Source organism: Lytechinus pictus, chromosome 7 (genome assembly GCF_037042905.1).
Source record: "Lytechinus pictus isolate F3 Inbred chromosome 7, Lp3.0, whole genome shotgun sequence".
NCBI classification, from domain to species: Eukaryota; Metazoa; Echinodermata; class Echinoidea; order Temnopleuroida; family Toxopneustidae; genus Lytechinus; species Lytechinus pictus.
This window is the reverse complement of record NC_087251.1, coordinates 1887858-1900880: the sequence shown is the minus strand read 5'-3', so window position 1 is coordinate 1900880 and position 13023 is coordinate 1887858. Positions and strand designations below refer to the sequence as shown.

Sequence of the window (13023 nt, the reverse complement as noted above, 5' to 3'; positions counted from 1 at the left end):
GGGTGTGCTTGAACCGAGCACAATTATTAGAGGCCATGTGATAATATGCAGTATAACGAAGTTTGATTATTTCTTTATTTTACATCAGCCTCCGACTGTCTGCAATGAGTTTAGATGTCTGCTTACACTCTGTCGATTCAAATCATGTAGAAGAGACATTGTCCAGACCGCCTTACAACTCCCTCCTTCATCTACTGTTTACAGGCGAGCGCTTAGAGTAGCTCAGCAAACAAGAAATGAGTTTTTCATCAAAGAACGGTAAGAACCCTGACAAAATGTAATAGTTCATTCCCTAGATGATGTAGAATAGTACTTCAGATTTTAGTTACTTCAAGGCACTACCACCATTTGAACTATGCACAGGTTTTTATCAAAGTGGCGGATCGAGATGGGAGTGGGGGATGGGTCTGATTACCCGGAGCTGCCGCTCTCTATAGAAGGAGATGCCGTGGCCGAGTGGTCTATATAAGGCGCCTGACAAGCAGTGGCGTAACAGGCGGGGGGGGGGGGGGCAGGGGGGGGGCAAGTTGCCCCCCCTGGCGGATTTCACCGGGAAAATAAAAGAAAAACGGGAAAAAGAAAAAAAAAAGAGGGAGAAAGAAAGGGCAAGGGGAAGGAAATGGGAAAAGGAAAGGAGGAAAAGGAAAGGGAAAAGTGAAAAGAAAACGAAGAAAAAACTTTTTTTTAATGGAAAAGGAAGGAAAGCGGGAAAATGTACGAAAGAAGAACATCTGAGAAAGAGCAAATCATTCCGAAATAGGCCTATGTAATGCAATAGCACAGTGGGAAATAGATCAAAAGATGACAAAATTGCAAACAATGGCGGGAAACGAAGGTAGAATGTAATTAGTCAAAAGCTAATGGACTGCATACCACATTGTGCTTTAAGCTTGCTAAATGCGGGGCTAAATTTTATGCAAATAAGCTACCGGGGCTTTGCCCCAGACCCCACGCAGTAGGGGCTCTTCATTTATAACCTTCAAATGGCTCTATAACGCCAGTTCAATCACTGGCAGACAGGCGGGGGGGGGGGGGGTGTTGCACCCACAAATGTAATAACGCCCACAAATGTAATAACACTTTACCCACAAATGTAATAACGCCCACAAATGTAATAACACTTTACCCACAAATGTAATAATTTTTGATCGCCCACAAATGTAATAATGACTTTACCCACAAATGTAATAAATTTGAAGGGATTTTTGGCGAATCCGTTCTAAACTGAAATCCTATAGTAATGCGTTCATATAGCACAAAAGTGTAAAGTCTTTTTTCCAGACCCGATTAATTCAAAAATTATAATATGATTTAAAGTCTTTTTTCCAGTCCTGGTTGTTTCAAAAATTATAATATAAGTCCAAAGTCTTTTTTTTCCAGACACGGTTATTTAAAAAAACATAAAATAAATCCAAACTAGGATACGATAATGATATTCCAGTGGAATGAAAATGAGAATCGAGCTTAGTCTTTTCTCCAGACCCAGTTAATTAAAACTGATGGAATTAATGTCTTTGTTGTTGTTTGAACTTACACGGTGCGTTTTGTGAATATATGCGCTAAGAGTAAATTGAGAATCAAACGTAGTCTTTCTCCACACCCGGTTACTTAAAACTAAAAACTACATCCTTATAGTAATGCGTTCATATAGCACAAAAGTGCAAATTCTTTTTCCAGACCTGGTTAATTAAATATTTATGACATAAGTCTAAATTAAGTCTTTTTTCAAGACCCGGTTGTTTCAAAAATTATAATATAAGTCCAAAGTCTTTTTCCAGACCCGGTTTTTTCAAACATTACAACATAAGTCCAAAGTCTTTTTTCCAGACCCAGTTATTTCAAAAATTGTAATATAAGTCCAAACTAAGATACCATAATGATATTCCAGTGGAATAAAAATAAAAATCGAGCTTAGTCTTTTCTCCAAACCCTGTTATTCGAAAATTATAAATAACAAAATAACAACAACAAAAACAGTATAAAGACCCCATAATCCTATTAATGCTGGATAACATGGACATATAGCATAGTCTTTCAGCCAGACCCAGTTTTTTTTTCAAAATAACGCTAACAGTAATAATAAGAAAATTCCAAATCTAAGACCAAACAATCCTTCAACCTAAGAACCTGTTTAGAGGTTTAGAGCATTGTCTTTATTCCAGACCTAATCATTAACAAAATTACCAAAAAAAAAATCTTCTAACGTAAGACTATATCATATTCTTATTCTTCTGGAATAACACGAGTTTTAAAACGTACTCTTTTCACCAGACCCGGTTATTAAAAAAAAAATGAATAAAAAAAACTTCAACAGTTCAAATCTAAGACCAATCTTCAAAAGTTACACCCTTACTGGGTGTAACTGGGTGTAAAAATATGTATTTACCCCGCACCCAGTTTTTTTTTAATAATACTAAGACCCTTACAAAACATTCAAAACATTGTAATAATGCATGGGTAAAGCAAACATCCTTTCTCCAGACTTGGTTATTATTTGAAAAAAAAATAGTTTTTACAAATATTCTAAAATTAATACCCAAAAATCTAATTACTGTGGAATAACATGAAGATCGATTGTAGACTTTCCTCCAGACACAGTTATTTCAAGAATAAAAAAACAATAAAACCCAACCCCAACAACGAATCTAAGAACCAACAATCCTCCAAATTAAGACCATGTAGAAAAGCACATGTTTAGAGTGTTGTCTTTATTCCAGACCCAGTCATTTAAATAATAATTCAAACAGTCTTAAAAACACAAGACTTTGTCATATTCTTATTCCTGTGGAATAACACGAGTATTATGCATAGTCTTACGTCTAGACCCGGTTATTTAAAAAATAAAGAAATATTGAGAAAAAAAAACTAAGACCAAATTTCAAAATTAAGCCCAGTTTAAATGCTTGGGTTTAGAGTGTTGTCTGTACCCCACACCCAGTTTTCAGAAAAAATACAAATTAAGCGAAACTTTAATCTTAAGACTTAACCCCAGCATCTTCTTAACTATTAAAACCCTGTGATAAAGCATACCACAAAAACGACAAATTAATCATAGGCGTAAATGTTCATATCTGAATGATACGCACCTTAAAACCCAAGATAACAATAACAACGTTATTCTACATCAATGATATTGTGGGGTCTTTGTTGATATAGTTTTTTTTTAAATTGTTTCTTATTATCTCCTATTTTGAAATAACTGAGTCTGGAGCAAAGACTACACCATAGGTCTTTGTTTTGTTGTTTTAGTTTGGTCTTATATTATAATTTTTGAAACAACCGGGTCTGGAAAAAAAGTCTGAACTTATATTATAATTTTTTAAACAACCAGGTCTGGAAAAAAGACTTTGAACTTATATTATAATTTTTTAAACAACCGGGTCTGGAAAAAAAAGACTTTGGACTTATATTATAATTTTTTAAACAACTTGGTCTGGAAAAAAGATTTTGAACTTATATTATAATTATTGAAACAACCGGGTCTGGAAGAAAAGACATTGGATTATATTATACTTTCTTTATTAACCGGGTCTTGAAATAAAGACTTTGCACTTTTGTGCTATATGAGCGTATTACTATAGGATTTCAGTTTAGAACGGATTCGCCAAAAATCCCTTCAAATTTATTACATTTGTGGGTAAAGTCATTATTACATTTGTGGGCGATCAAAATTATTACATTTGTGGGTAAAGTGTTATTACATTTGTGGGCGTTATTACATTTGTGGGTAAAGTGTTATTACATTTGTGGGCGTTATTACATTTGTGGGCGATTATTACATTTGTGGGTGTAACAGGGGTCTTGGTTCCACACCCAAGAGGAAATAAAATAAATTATATGAGACAACGTAAAATGAAATGAATGGAAACAATAAAAGGTGTTATTTGCTGAATATAATGGAAAAATATATCACATAATTAGAATTTAATTTCAATAGGCTTTTTTTTTCCAGCTCGCTTTGCACGCTGGCGACTTTTTACAAATTTTTCCCACATTGCAATGTTTTGCGGTTCCATGACAATTGCTCCGCCGACATTTGCTCCGCCGACAATTGCTACGCAAAATACGACAGCTGCTCCGCCGACAATTGCTCCGGACAGTTGCTCCGCCGACAGTTGCTCCGTCGACACTTGCTCCGCCGATATGTGCTCCGTCGACACTTGCTCCGCCGAAATTTGCTCCGCCGATATTTGCTCCGCCGACATCTGCTCCGCCGACATCTGCTCCGCCGAAAATTGCTCCGCCGACAATTGCTCGGCCGATAATTGCTCCGCCGACATCTGCTCCGATTATACGACTATTGCTCCGCCGATAATTGCTCCGCCGACATCTGCTCCGCCGTAAATTGCTCCGATAATGCGACAATTATTTATTTATTTTTTTATTCGTACTTTCATACGCATAACAATTGTAGCACAGGCTGAAGGCGTCAATTTACCATGGATTCCATGAATTTACAAAGTAAATGGATTCCATGAATTTACAAAGTAAACTTAAACTATGCTTGCATGATATATTACATGTCATACACAAGGGCCGCGGAACGGTTTTCAAAGTGAGGGCGCATGAGTCAAAAGTGGGGGGCTGTCAATGCTAAAAATCACAATCATATGGTCATTCTTACGTTTTTTGTACACGGCTTTGGAAAATTGGGGGGCTAAAGCCCCCCGGCTCCGCGGCCCCTAATACATGCATATACAAAGAAATAGAAAAAAAGGGGTAAGCACAAAGGTGGGATAGATATTCTTAATGCTTATTCATGGTGGGGGGGGGGGGAGCATTTGTGTAAGTTTCATTACGTGCCTGGCGATTAGAATGAAAAAAAAAACGCGTTTTCATGTAATTATTATAACCATATAGCTCCATGTTATAACAGTAGAAACAAATTAGACATACCCCATTCTTAGCGTCAAAATCGCTCAGACTGGCGAAATATGCTCCGAAGTGGAGACATTTGCTCCAGGTGAAATTCAACGGTATACCCCACCTTATTTTGTCGAAAACCTGTACTGTAGTCACGCAAAATGTTTACTGTCGGCAAATTTTGTGCCACACAAACATGACCAAGACATTCAGTAAGTAAAAATTAATATTCAAGAAAATACCAACTTGTAAAAGGCTACATGTCGTGTCACCTTCTCGGCACACCCCTCCACTCTGGTTTCCATATCCTCTCGTACACACAGTGCTCTCAGTCTGGTCTCCACATCCACATCATGTCATACACACCGTAGGTTTTTAGATTATGATAATACTGTATATAATAGTGAGTTGCTTTTTTGTTTTATGTTGATCATGATTGTTTTCTTCACTGATAGAAAAAGGATAATTAATTTTTTAAAAATAATCCAAAAATAAAATCCATATGTTCTGTTTTATATAGTTATTAGTCAAGGTTACTTTAGTTCGCATTAGTTCTCATTGTTTATACGTTCTAATTCTTATGCATTATTCCGATTGATATTGTACTTTAAATTTGACTATGTATTGTTACTTTGATTTTGTTGTGCTTTGTGAACGGAAAATGAATAAATCTTAATCTAAATCTAAATATGGTCCGCCAATAGTCGAATTATATTCATTATGATGTTATAATGTAAGTAACAATTTGTTGTTGATGGGGGATATAATTTTACACGTAGTTTCAAAAAATAAAAAAAATCAATCAAACAAGATTTTCTTCTATAAATGATATACCTTCATGTGTATATGGCCGCCTATGTATTTTCCAAGAATGAACTATTATGAGAAGAAAACGTGTGTTCATGTACTTATTATCATTATCATTGTACCACCATTATCATCATCAGCATCATTATCAGCATCTTCATCATCATCACCATCATTATTATTGTCGTCGTCGTTTTGCTTATGCGGAAATCAAACAAACATGATTGTGAAAAGGGTTATGGAGGGAAAGAGAGAGAGAGAGAGAAAGAGGGGGAGTGAGTGAGAGCTTGAGGAAAAAAGGAGGTGTATGACTTATTATTTCTGAATATCGCGATTTCTGGTTATTCATGGGATTGAAATAGAAGGATAAACTTAACAAGTTCTTGTCATTATCATTTTTTTATTTGATTTACTGATCAGAACATGATATAAATGAAATCATGAAGACTGTACGTTCTCGACAGTTTTATTAACGTTTTCCAACCAAAACTACAGTTTAATGACTGCAAACACCTTCATTTTCACACACTCGCAACTATGGACACAGTATACATGTAATTGAGAGTAGTGTCATTTTCAAAACCTTTCTTAGCTGCAAGGAATACTGAATCTCATTTCCACAATGTGCATCTGAATGCACAATGCCTGTGTTTCTAACATGTACCCAAATTACCAAATTTAAAGAACACATGTTAAGATCTAATGAATCAGCAAAATAATCCACATTCTATCATGATCAGCAGGCATAACAGCCTATATACTCTTCAATACTTCAATTACAGTTTGTCGAAAGAAATAACACAAAGAAAAAGAAATATATAGAATTGTAACTCTGGTAAATATATCAAAAATATTCAATTAACGCATCGTGCTCTCATTTCTTTTACGAGATATCCCCCCCCCCCGAGATATGCTTCATGTTTACAATTAAAAAAAAGGCGTATACATGTCAATAACAGCTCGTGCTTTGTGCTCGCATTATAAATTCAGTGAGATGCGTATTGGGTTTCATGAATTTGTAACTATATTATAGCTGGTATATATATTATTGTCTTTTAAAAATAACATTATTTGTTTAGACGTAATGAGAGAGATACATACATATATTCATTTATTACAATATATTTATATTGTCGCTATTGCACAGAACAGAACAAAAATACAACCGAAGTCTAGTTTTATAGTAACTCACCAGTAGCGTAATGAGCCAACAACAAAAAATGGAGGGGGCGAGACAAGGATGACATTTATTTTCCTTTCCTTTATTCTTTTGTTTTTCATTGGTAGGGAGAATGGGGGGATCCATGACCCCTAGCACGCCCCTCCCCCATCTGTACGCCTGTGATGATCATACTTTCGTTTGAAACAAATTGAAGGAAAAAAGTGCAAGGGTAGATAAGGCCGAAGACGTAAATAAAAATTATTGATAAAAATATTAATAATTATAATACTGATAAATATACAATAAATCAAGCGGTCACCAAAAAAAAAATAAACAACGTGAAAGAACAAAACGAGAAAGAGAGAGAGAGAGAGCCCGCGCGAATGTATGGTGTATAAGTTGCTGGAAAGCAGAAGAGATATTGTGTCCAGCACCCCCCCCCCCCGAATTCTCTCCCCGCTCAAGACCGGAGTGAAACCAATGATAATAATATATGAACAAAAATCCAGATTCACAATTTCAATGGGGAGTGTGTCATTCCCCTTCTCCGTTACAATTTGTCAAGTGGCAGCGGCAGGGAGGACAATTTGTTTTTTTTTTTTAAGCAGAAAGCTGTGATGATAGGGGGAGAATGAAATAAATAAAACATTAACGAATAACAAGAACAAAACAACGACAAAACAATTTGTATCAGGATGAATTTCTTATCATTTAACATAGACCAACTTGGAGAAATAAGATGTTCATGCAATTGTCGTATAATCGGAGCAGATGTCGGCGGAGCAAATATCGGCGGAGCAATTGTCGCGGAGCAATTGTCGTATAATCGGAGCAATTTTCGGCGGAGCAAATATCGGCGGAGCAATTGTCGCGGAGCAATTGTCGTATAATCGGAGCAGATGTCGGCGGAGCAATTATCGGCGGAGCAATTGTCGGCGGAGCAATTTTCGGCGGAGCAGATGTCGGCGGAGCACATGTCGGCGGAGCAAATATCGGCGGAGCAAATATCGGCTGAGCAAGTGTCGACGGAGCACATATCGGCGGAGCAAGTGTCGACGGAGCAACTGTCGGCGGAGCAATTGTCCGGAGCAATTGTCGGCGGAGCAATTGTCTTATTTTGCGTAGCAATTGTCGGCGGAGCAGATGTCGGCGGAGCAATTGTCGGGTCACCTGTTTTGCTCCCTCAAAATATTTGGTTCATTACGCAACTGGGTTGAATAAATGTGTTGTGTAAAATCAAGCTATATTCTGTATATGCCCGCGATTTGATTAAAATAGCGGCAATCTGCGAGGTTTAAATGGCTTTGATATCAAGAAGTTCCGGGGGCTCCGCCCCGGACCCCAACCGCACAGCACAGCGTATGGAAGGGTTGGGCCATGGCTTCAAAAAGTTCTACAAACATGAACAACAAAAAAAAGGAGGAAAGAAAAGCAAAGGAAAAGTGAAGGATATGATTTTATTTACTGAATAAAAAATAGCTCAAAGTTAGATTCTCAGGAAAAGGTGATTTTTTCTCGCTCGCTTCCCTCGCTCGGGACTTATATAAAGCAGCTTTTTAGCACATGTGCTATAATGCGCCCTTCGGGTTTTTTTTTTACTCTTCACGCTACTGCCGCACAGAATCCTGTTCACAGTGGCGTTCAGACCACAAAAAAAGGAATCTAAAGAAAGAAGAGTGAAATATATTATTCTCTGGATATCATGTCAAAATCTATCACAAAATTGGATTTTTGTATTAAAAAGGTCAACATTTTTGCTCGCTCGCAACTTTTTTTTTAAAGATAAATTCTGCCTGATACGCAATATCTGGCCTTCTCAAAATAGTCGCCTCATTACACCATTACACCTGTTCATACCATGATATGACCGGGAAATTTTTGGCTCTTGCCCCCCCCCCCCCCCTGGCCACCGACCCCTGTTACGCCGCTGCTGACAAGACACATGAAAGTCTGGGCTTCGATCCTCGGCCACGGCCCTCATGCCCTTGAGCTAGGCATTTATTTTTTAAAGGAAAATGTCGAACAATTCTGCATCCATGTTCTACTTTTTTTCTGCATGTTTTTTTTGGCCCATGTATCATGAAATGTTAGATCCGTCGCTGCCTCACCTAACAAGAATATTACTGATCGTAGAAATAGTAGTGTCTGTCAGTATATAGTATTCAATATTATCATTATTATTATTAAATATTAAGGAAATCAATATTATCACTCTCATCATCATCACCATCATCCCCATCACTACCACTATCAACATCATCACCATCATCCCCATCACCACCACCACCATCATCATCATCGTCATCATCATCATCATCATCATCATCCCCATCACTACCACCACCACCACCATCATCATCATCATCCCCATCACTACCACTATAATCATCATCTTCATCATCCCCATCACTACCACCACCACCATCATCATCATCATCATCCCCATCACTACCACTATCATCATCATCACCATCATCCCCATCACTACCACCACCACCATCATCATCATCATCATCATCATCATCATCATCCCCATCACTACCACCACCACCATCATCATCATCATCATCCCCATCACTGCCACTATCATCATCATCACCATCATCCCCATCACTACCACCACCACCACCATCATCATCATCGTCATCATCATCATCATCATCATCATCCCCATCACTACCACTACCACCACCATCATCATCATCATCATCCCCATCACTACCACTATAATCATCATCATCATCATCCCCATCACTACCACCACCACCATCATCATCATCCCCATCACTACCACTATCATCATCATCACCATCATCCCCATCACTACCATCATCATCATCATCATCATCATCATCATCATCATCATCATCATCATCATCATCATTCCCATCACTACCACTATCATCATTATCCTCCTCATCATCATTAGCATCATCAGCATCATCATCATCATCCCCATCACTACCACTATCATTATTATCCTCATCCTCGTCGTCGTTGTCATCATCATCATCATTATCATCAACATCAACATCATTATTATCATTGTTATCATCATCATTATAATTTTTAGATAACAAAAATGTCCTATAAATGAACGATTGAGTACTGACAAATAAATCAATGGCAGTTTACTGTCAAGAATACATTTGTAAAATAAACACTTTAATTCGAAATGTCAGAACATTTTTAATACTGACATTTCATAAACCATAAATAGGCATTTATCTGTGCTTCTTTGACCGGGTACGTATTGCTCCTTTTAAACACTTTGTTAGGACAAATGACCAACCCTTGATGAATTGTGTTAGACATGGGACCACTGGTAAATCTGCAAAACGGGCCAAACTCCTATCAGACGGAAAAGAAATCGTATCGGTTGGATATGAAGGAAGACTGCAGGTAAAAAAAAAAAACAGCAAATAAATAAACAATTTTAAACCAAGGGGAAATGCTCATGTGAAATAGAAACTGGTATGAATATAAAAGGAGGTATCGACATAACCTTATATATATATATAACAGACAAACACGTGTTTCTACATTGATCACTGCCAGTTTAGTACACTCTAAAAAAACGAAGAAACACTTCGGAGTGCTGATTTTTCTAGTTCAAATTTGAACTAGAAAAATCAGCACTCCGAAGTGCAGTCACTATACACGCTCTTTTAAGAGCTAAATTACCTCTTCGTTTTTTAGAGTATTGTGTTTCTTGCACGCCCCCCCCCCCTGCAAAAATGTATTCATAAATAAAATTTTCTTGTTACCGAATGCATGAAACAATGGGATAAATTGATGTTTAATTCCTAGAGATTAAAAAAATGTTACAACCTTTTTCTTTACAACGACCTCACGAAAGATCGCCGACAGATATTCTGGTGCTGTTCGATTACTAATCTCAGCTCATACTGACAGTATCGGGGACCTATCGGTTAGTCCTGATGGTACTCTCCTTGCGACATCATGCTCAGCTGATCGATGTATCAAGGTCTGGAATATTACAAAGGATTGTAGCCAATCACAACGTCTTGTCAAGCAATTATACCAGGATAATTCCAGGATTACCTGCTGTGTTTTCGTTTCCGTCCGCAAGGAATTGATGCTAGTATCAGCAGATGATTCAGGTTGTATCGAGGTATATCATCACTTTACTTGGTGTATCACCCATTTGATTCATTTATTTATTCATTCATTCATTCATCCATTCATTCATCCATTCACTCATTCATTAATTCAACCATCAAAGGGATAAATAAACGATTCACAAAGTAACAGAAAAAATGCATAGATGGCTCGGAGACCCAGGAGAAGCAATGTTTATTAAAAGGGGTCACCATAATACATAAATACATACAAATTCCGATTCGAATAGAAATTGAAACAGAAACGTACATGTAATTTAATTTTTGAAAAAGACGTTGCTTGCTTAATGGCATAAATAATATTGAAGCTTCAAGTGAAACAAATAATTAAGTTACTGCGATATTCTCTTGTTTGTCTTTACAGATATATGATGGATGTTTTTCATTGAAGCACTCTGTGAAAGCACACACTCTGGCTATCATTTCTTGCAGTGCTTGTCACAGTGATGGAACAATTTTAACGTGTGCAAAGAGGGACGACACTGCGATGGTGCATTTATAATTATTTACTAATTTTCTATTTTTAGCCCAAAAAATATAACAAAGCTAAGAACAAGATTTTTTAACCCATTCGTTTTCATGAGACCGTATCATGATCAAAACGGTTCCATGTAGTAAAAAATAAACGAACTGTTTTTTTTTTACTTTATGTTTGCCGTTGGATCATGATCTGGGGCCCGTAACACAAACCTTAGCAATGATCATAGAACATTTTTTGACCATTTCAATTCAATTCAATTCAATTTATTTTCATTCTTCAACATAATACAAATAATTACATGATAAATCAATTCAATTCAAATAAAAGCATGAACAAAATTCAACATTGAATAAATAATATACATATTCAATAAGTGATTCAAATATAAATTAACATGCATGTCAAATTTAAATCAATATAATCAATATAATTAAATATAATTAAATCAATATAATCATATATCATGAGAAGAATGGAGGGGTCCACTGAAAAGCAAAAGCATTGATTATGTTGACTGCAGTATACAATCAATAGTGAAAATCAAGTGTAAGATAAATCACTAACCTTTGTGTTACGTGACCCGGGTCTTATGAAAACGAATGTGATTAAAAAAAATTCTTAATGGAACACTTCTTGAAAATCACAACTGTAACATGGAAAATATGTACTCGATTTATGATAAGCTAAAGCATCGGAACTGAAGGGTGCTGCCATTATATAATAAAGTCATTTTTATACAATTTGGCATTTTTTACTTTGATAGTAGGGTCGTTTGTAAACGTCAAGTTGATGAAGTTTTTTTATTCCTTTTCTGTCAAACGTTTAGCTGTAACTTATTTCCATTACGATTATGTTTTTTTTTTCAATTCTTTTCGTGAAATTGAGATACATATCTATTTTATACCATTTCAGGTTCATTGTAAAATATAAATAGATTTTATCTCTCTGTTTTGATTGATCTAAAATCATGCGTTATTATCACAATCTGCAGGTATTTTCTGCATCAACGGGAGAAAGAAAATGCGAGATAACACATTCAGACGATATTCTCGATGCGGATTATTTAAGTAATGGTTTAATCGTGACAACAACAGGTTTTGACGTTCAGTTATCTAACAGCAATGGACGTCGACTATGTGTATGGTCTGGTCAGACCGAGCATGAGTTCTTTGATAGACTGAGTTGTTGTTCAGGATCAGAAGGTCATTTCATAGCAGTTACCGGCCGAGGAGGAACAATCACGGTAAAGAATAAGGATTGGTAGAAATGTTTAAAGTTACCTTTATCAAAGTTAAAGCTTGTATTATAGGTAGACATTTATCCCCTTTTGTGGACATTTTCAAGTCAAGTAAGCTCCCAAAAGGAGGCAAAGTAGCCCACAAATTCAATAAATAGTTTAACTCTATACATTCATTTTATGATGATTTTAAAATATATTGCTCAATTCAAGGTTTGATTGTTCATACGTACAAAGTCATGATATAATACCTCGTAGGGTAAAACACGTAACTGAGTTTCTGGGTCTCTGTGTCCATATTTTATTTCCGTCCGCCCCCCACCCCTCTCTA

General features: G+C 36.5%; 1 protein-coding gene across 1 annotated transcript in view; it reads left to right on the top strand.

The window, feature by feature from the left end:
• LOC129265618 (uncharacterized) overlaps positions 1 to 13023 on the top strand; it is a 36323-nt gene that overhangs the window by 10864 nt on the left and 12436 nt on the right. Inside the window, exons 9-13 of the mRNA XM_054903593.2 lie at positions 89 to 258; positions 10111 to 10234; positions 10692 to 10967; positions 11339 to 11464; positions 12447 to 12698. Of these exons, the coding sequence (XP_054759568.2) occupies positions 89 to 258; positions 10111 to 10234; positions 10692 to 10967; positions 11339 to 11464; positions 12447 to 12698 (948 nt within the window). The remainder of the gene's footprint in view (positions 1 to 88; positions 259 to 10110; positions 10235 to 10691; positions 10968 to 11338; positions 11465 to 12446; positions 12699 to 13023) is intronic.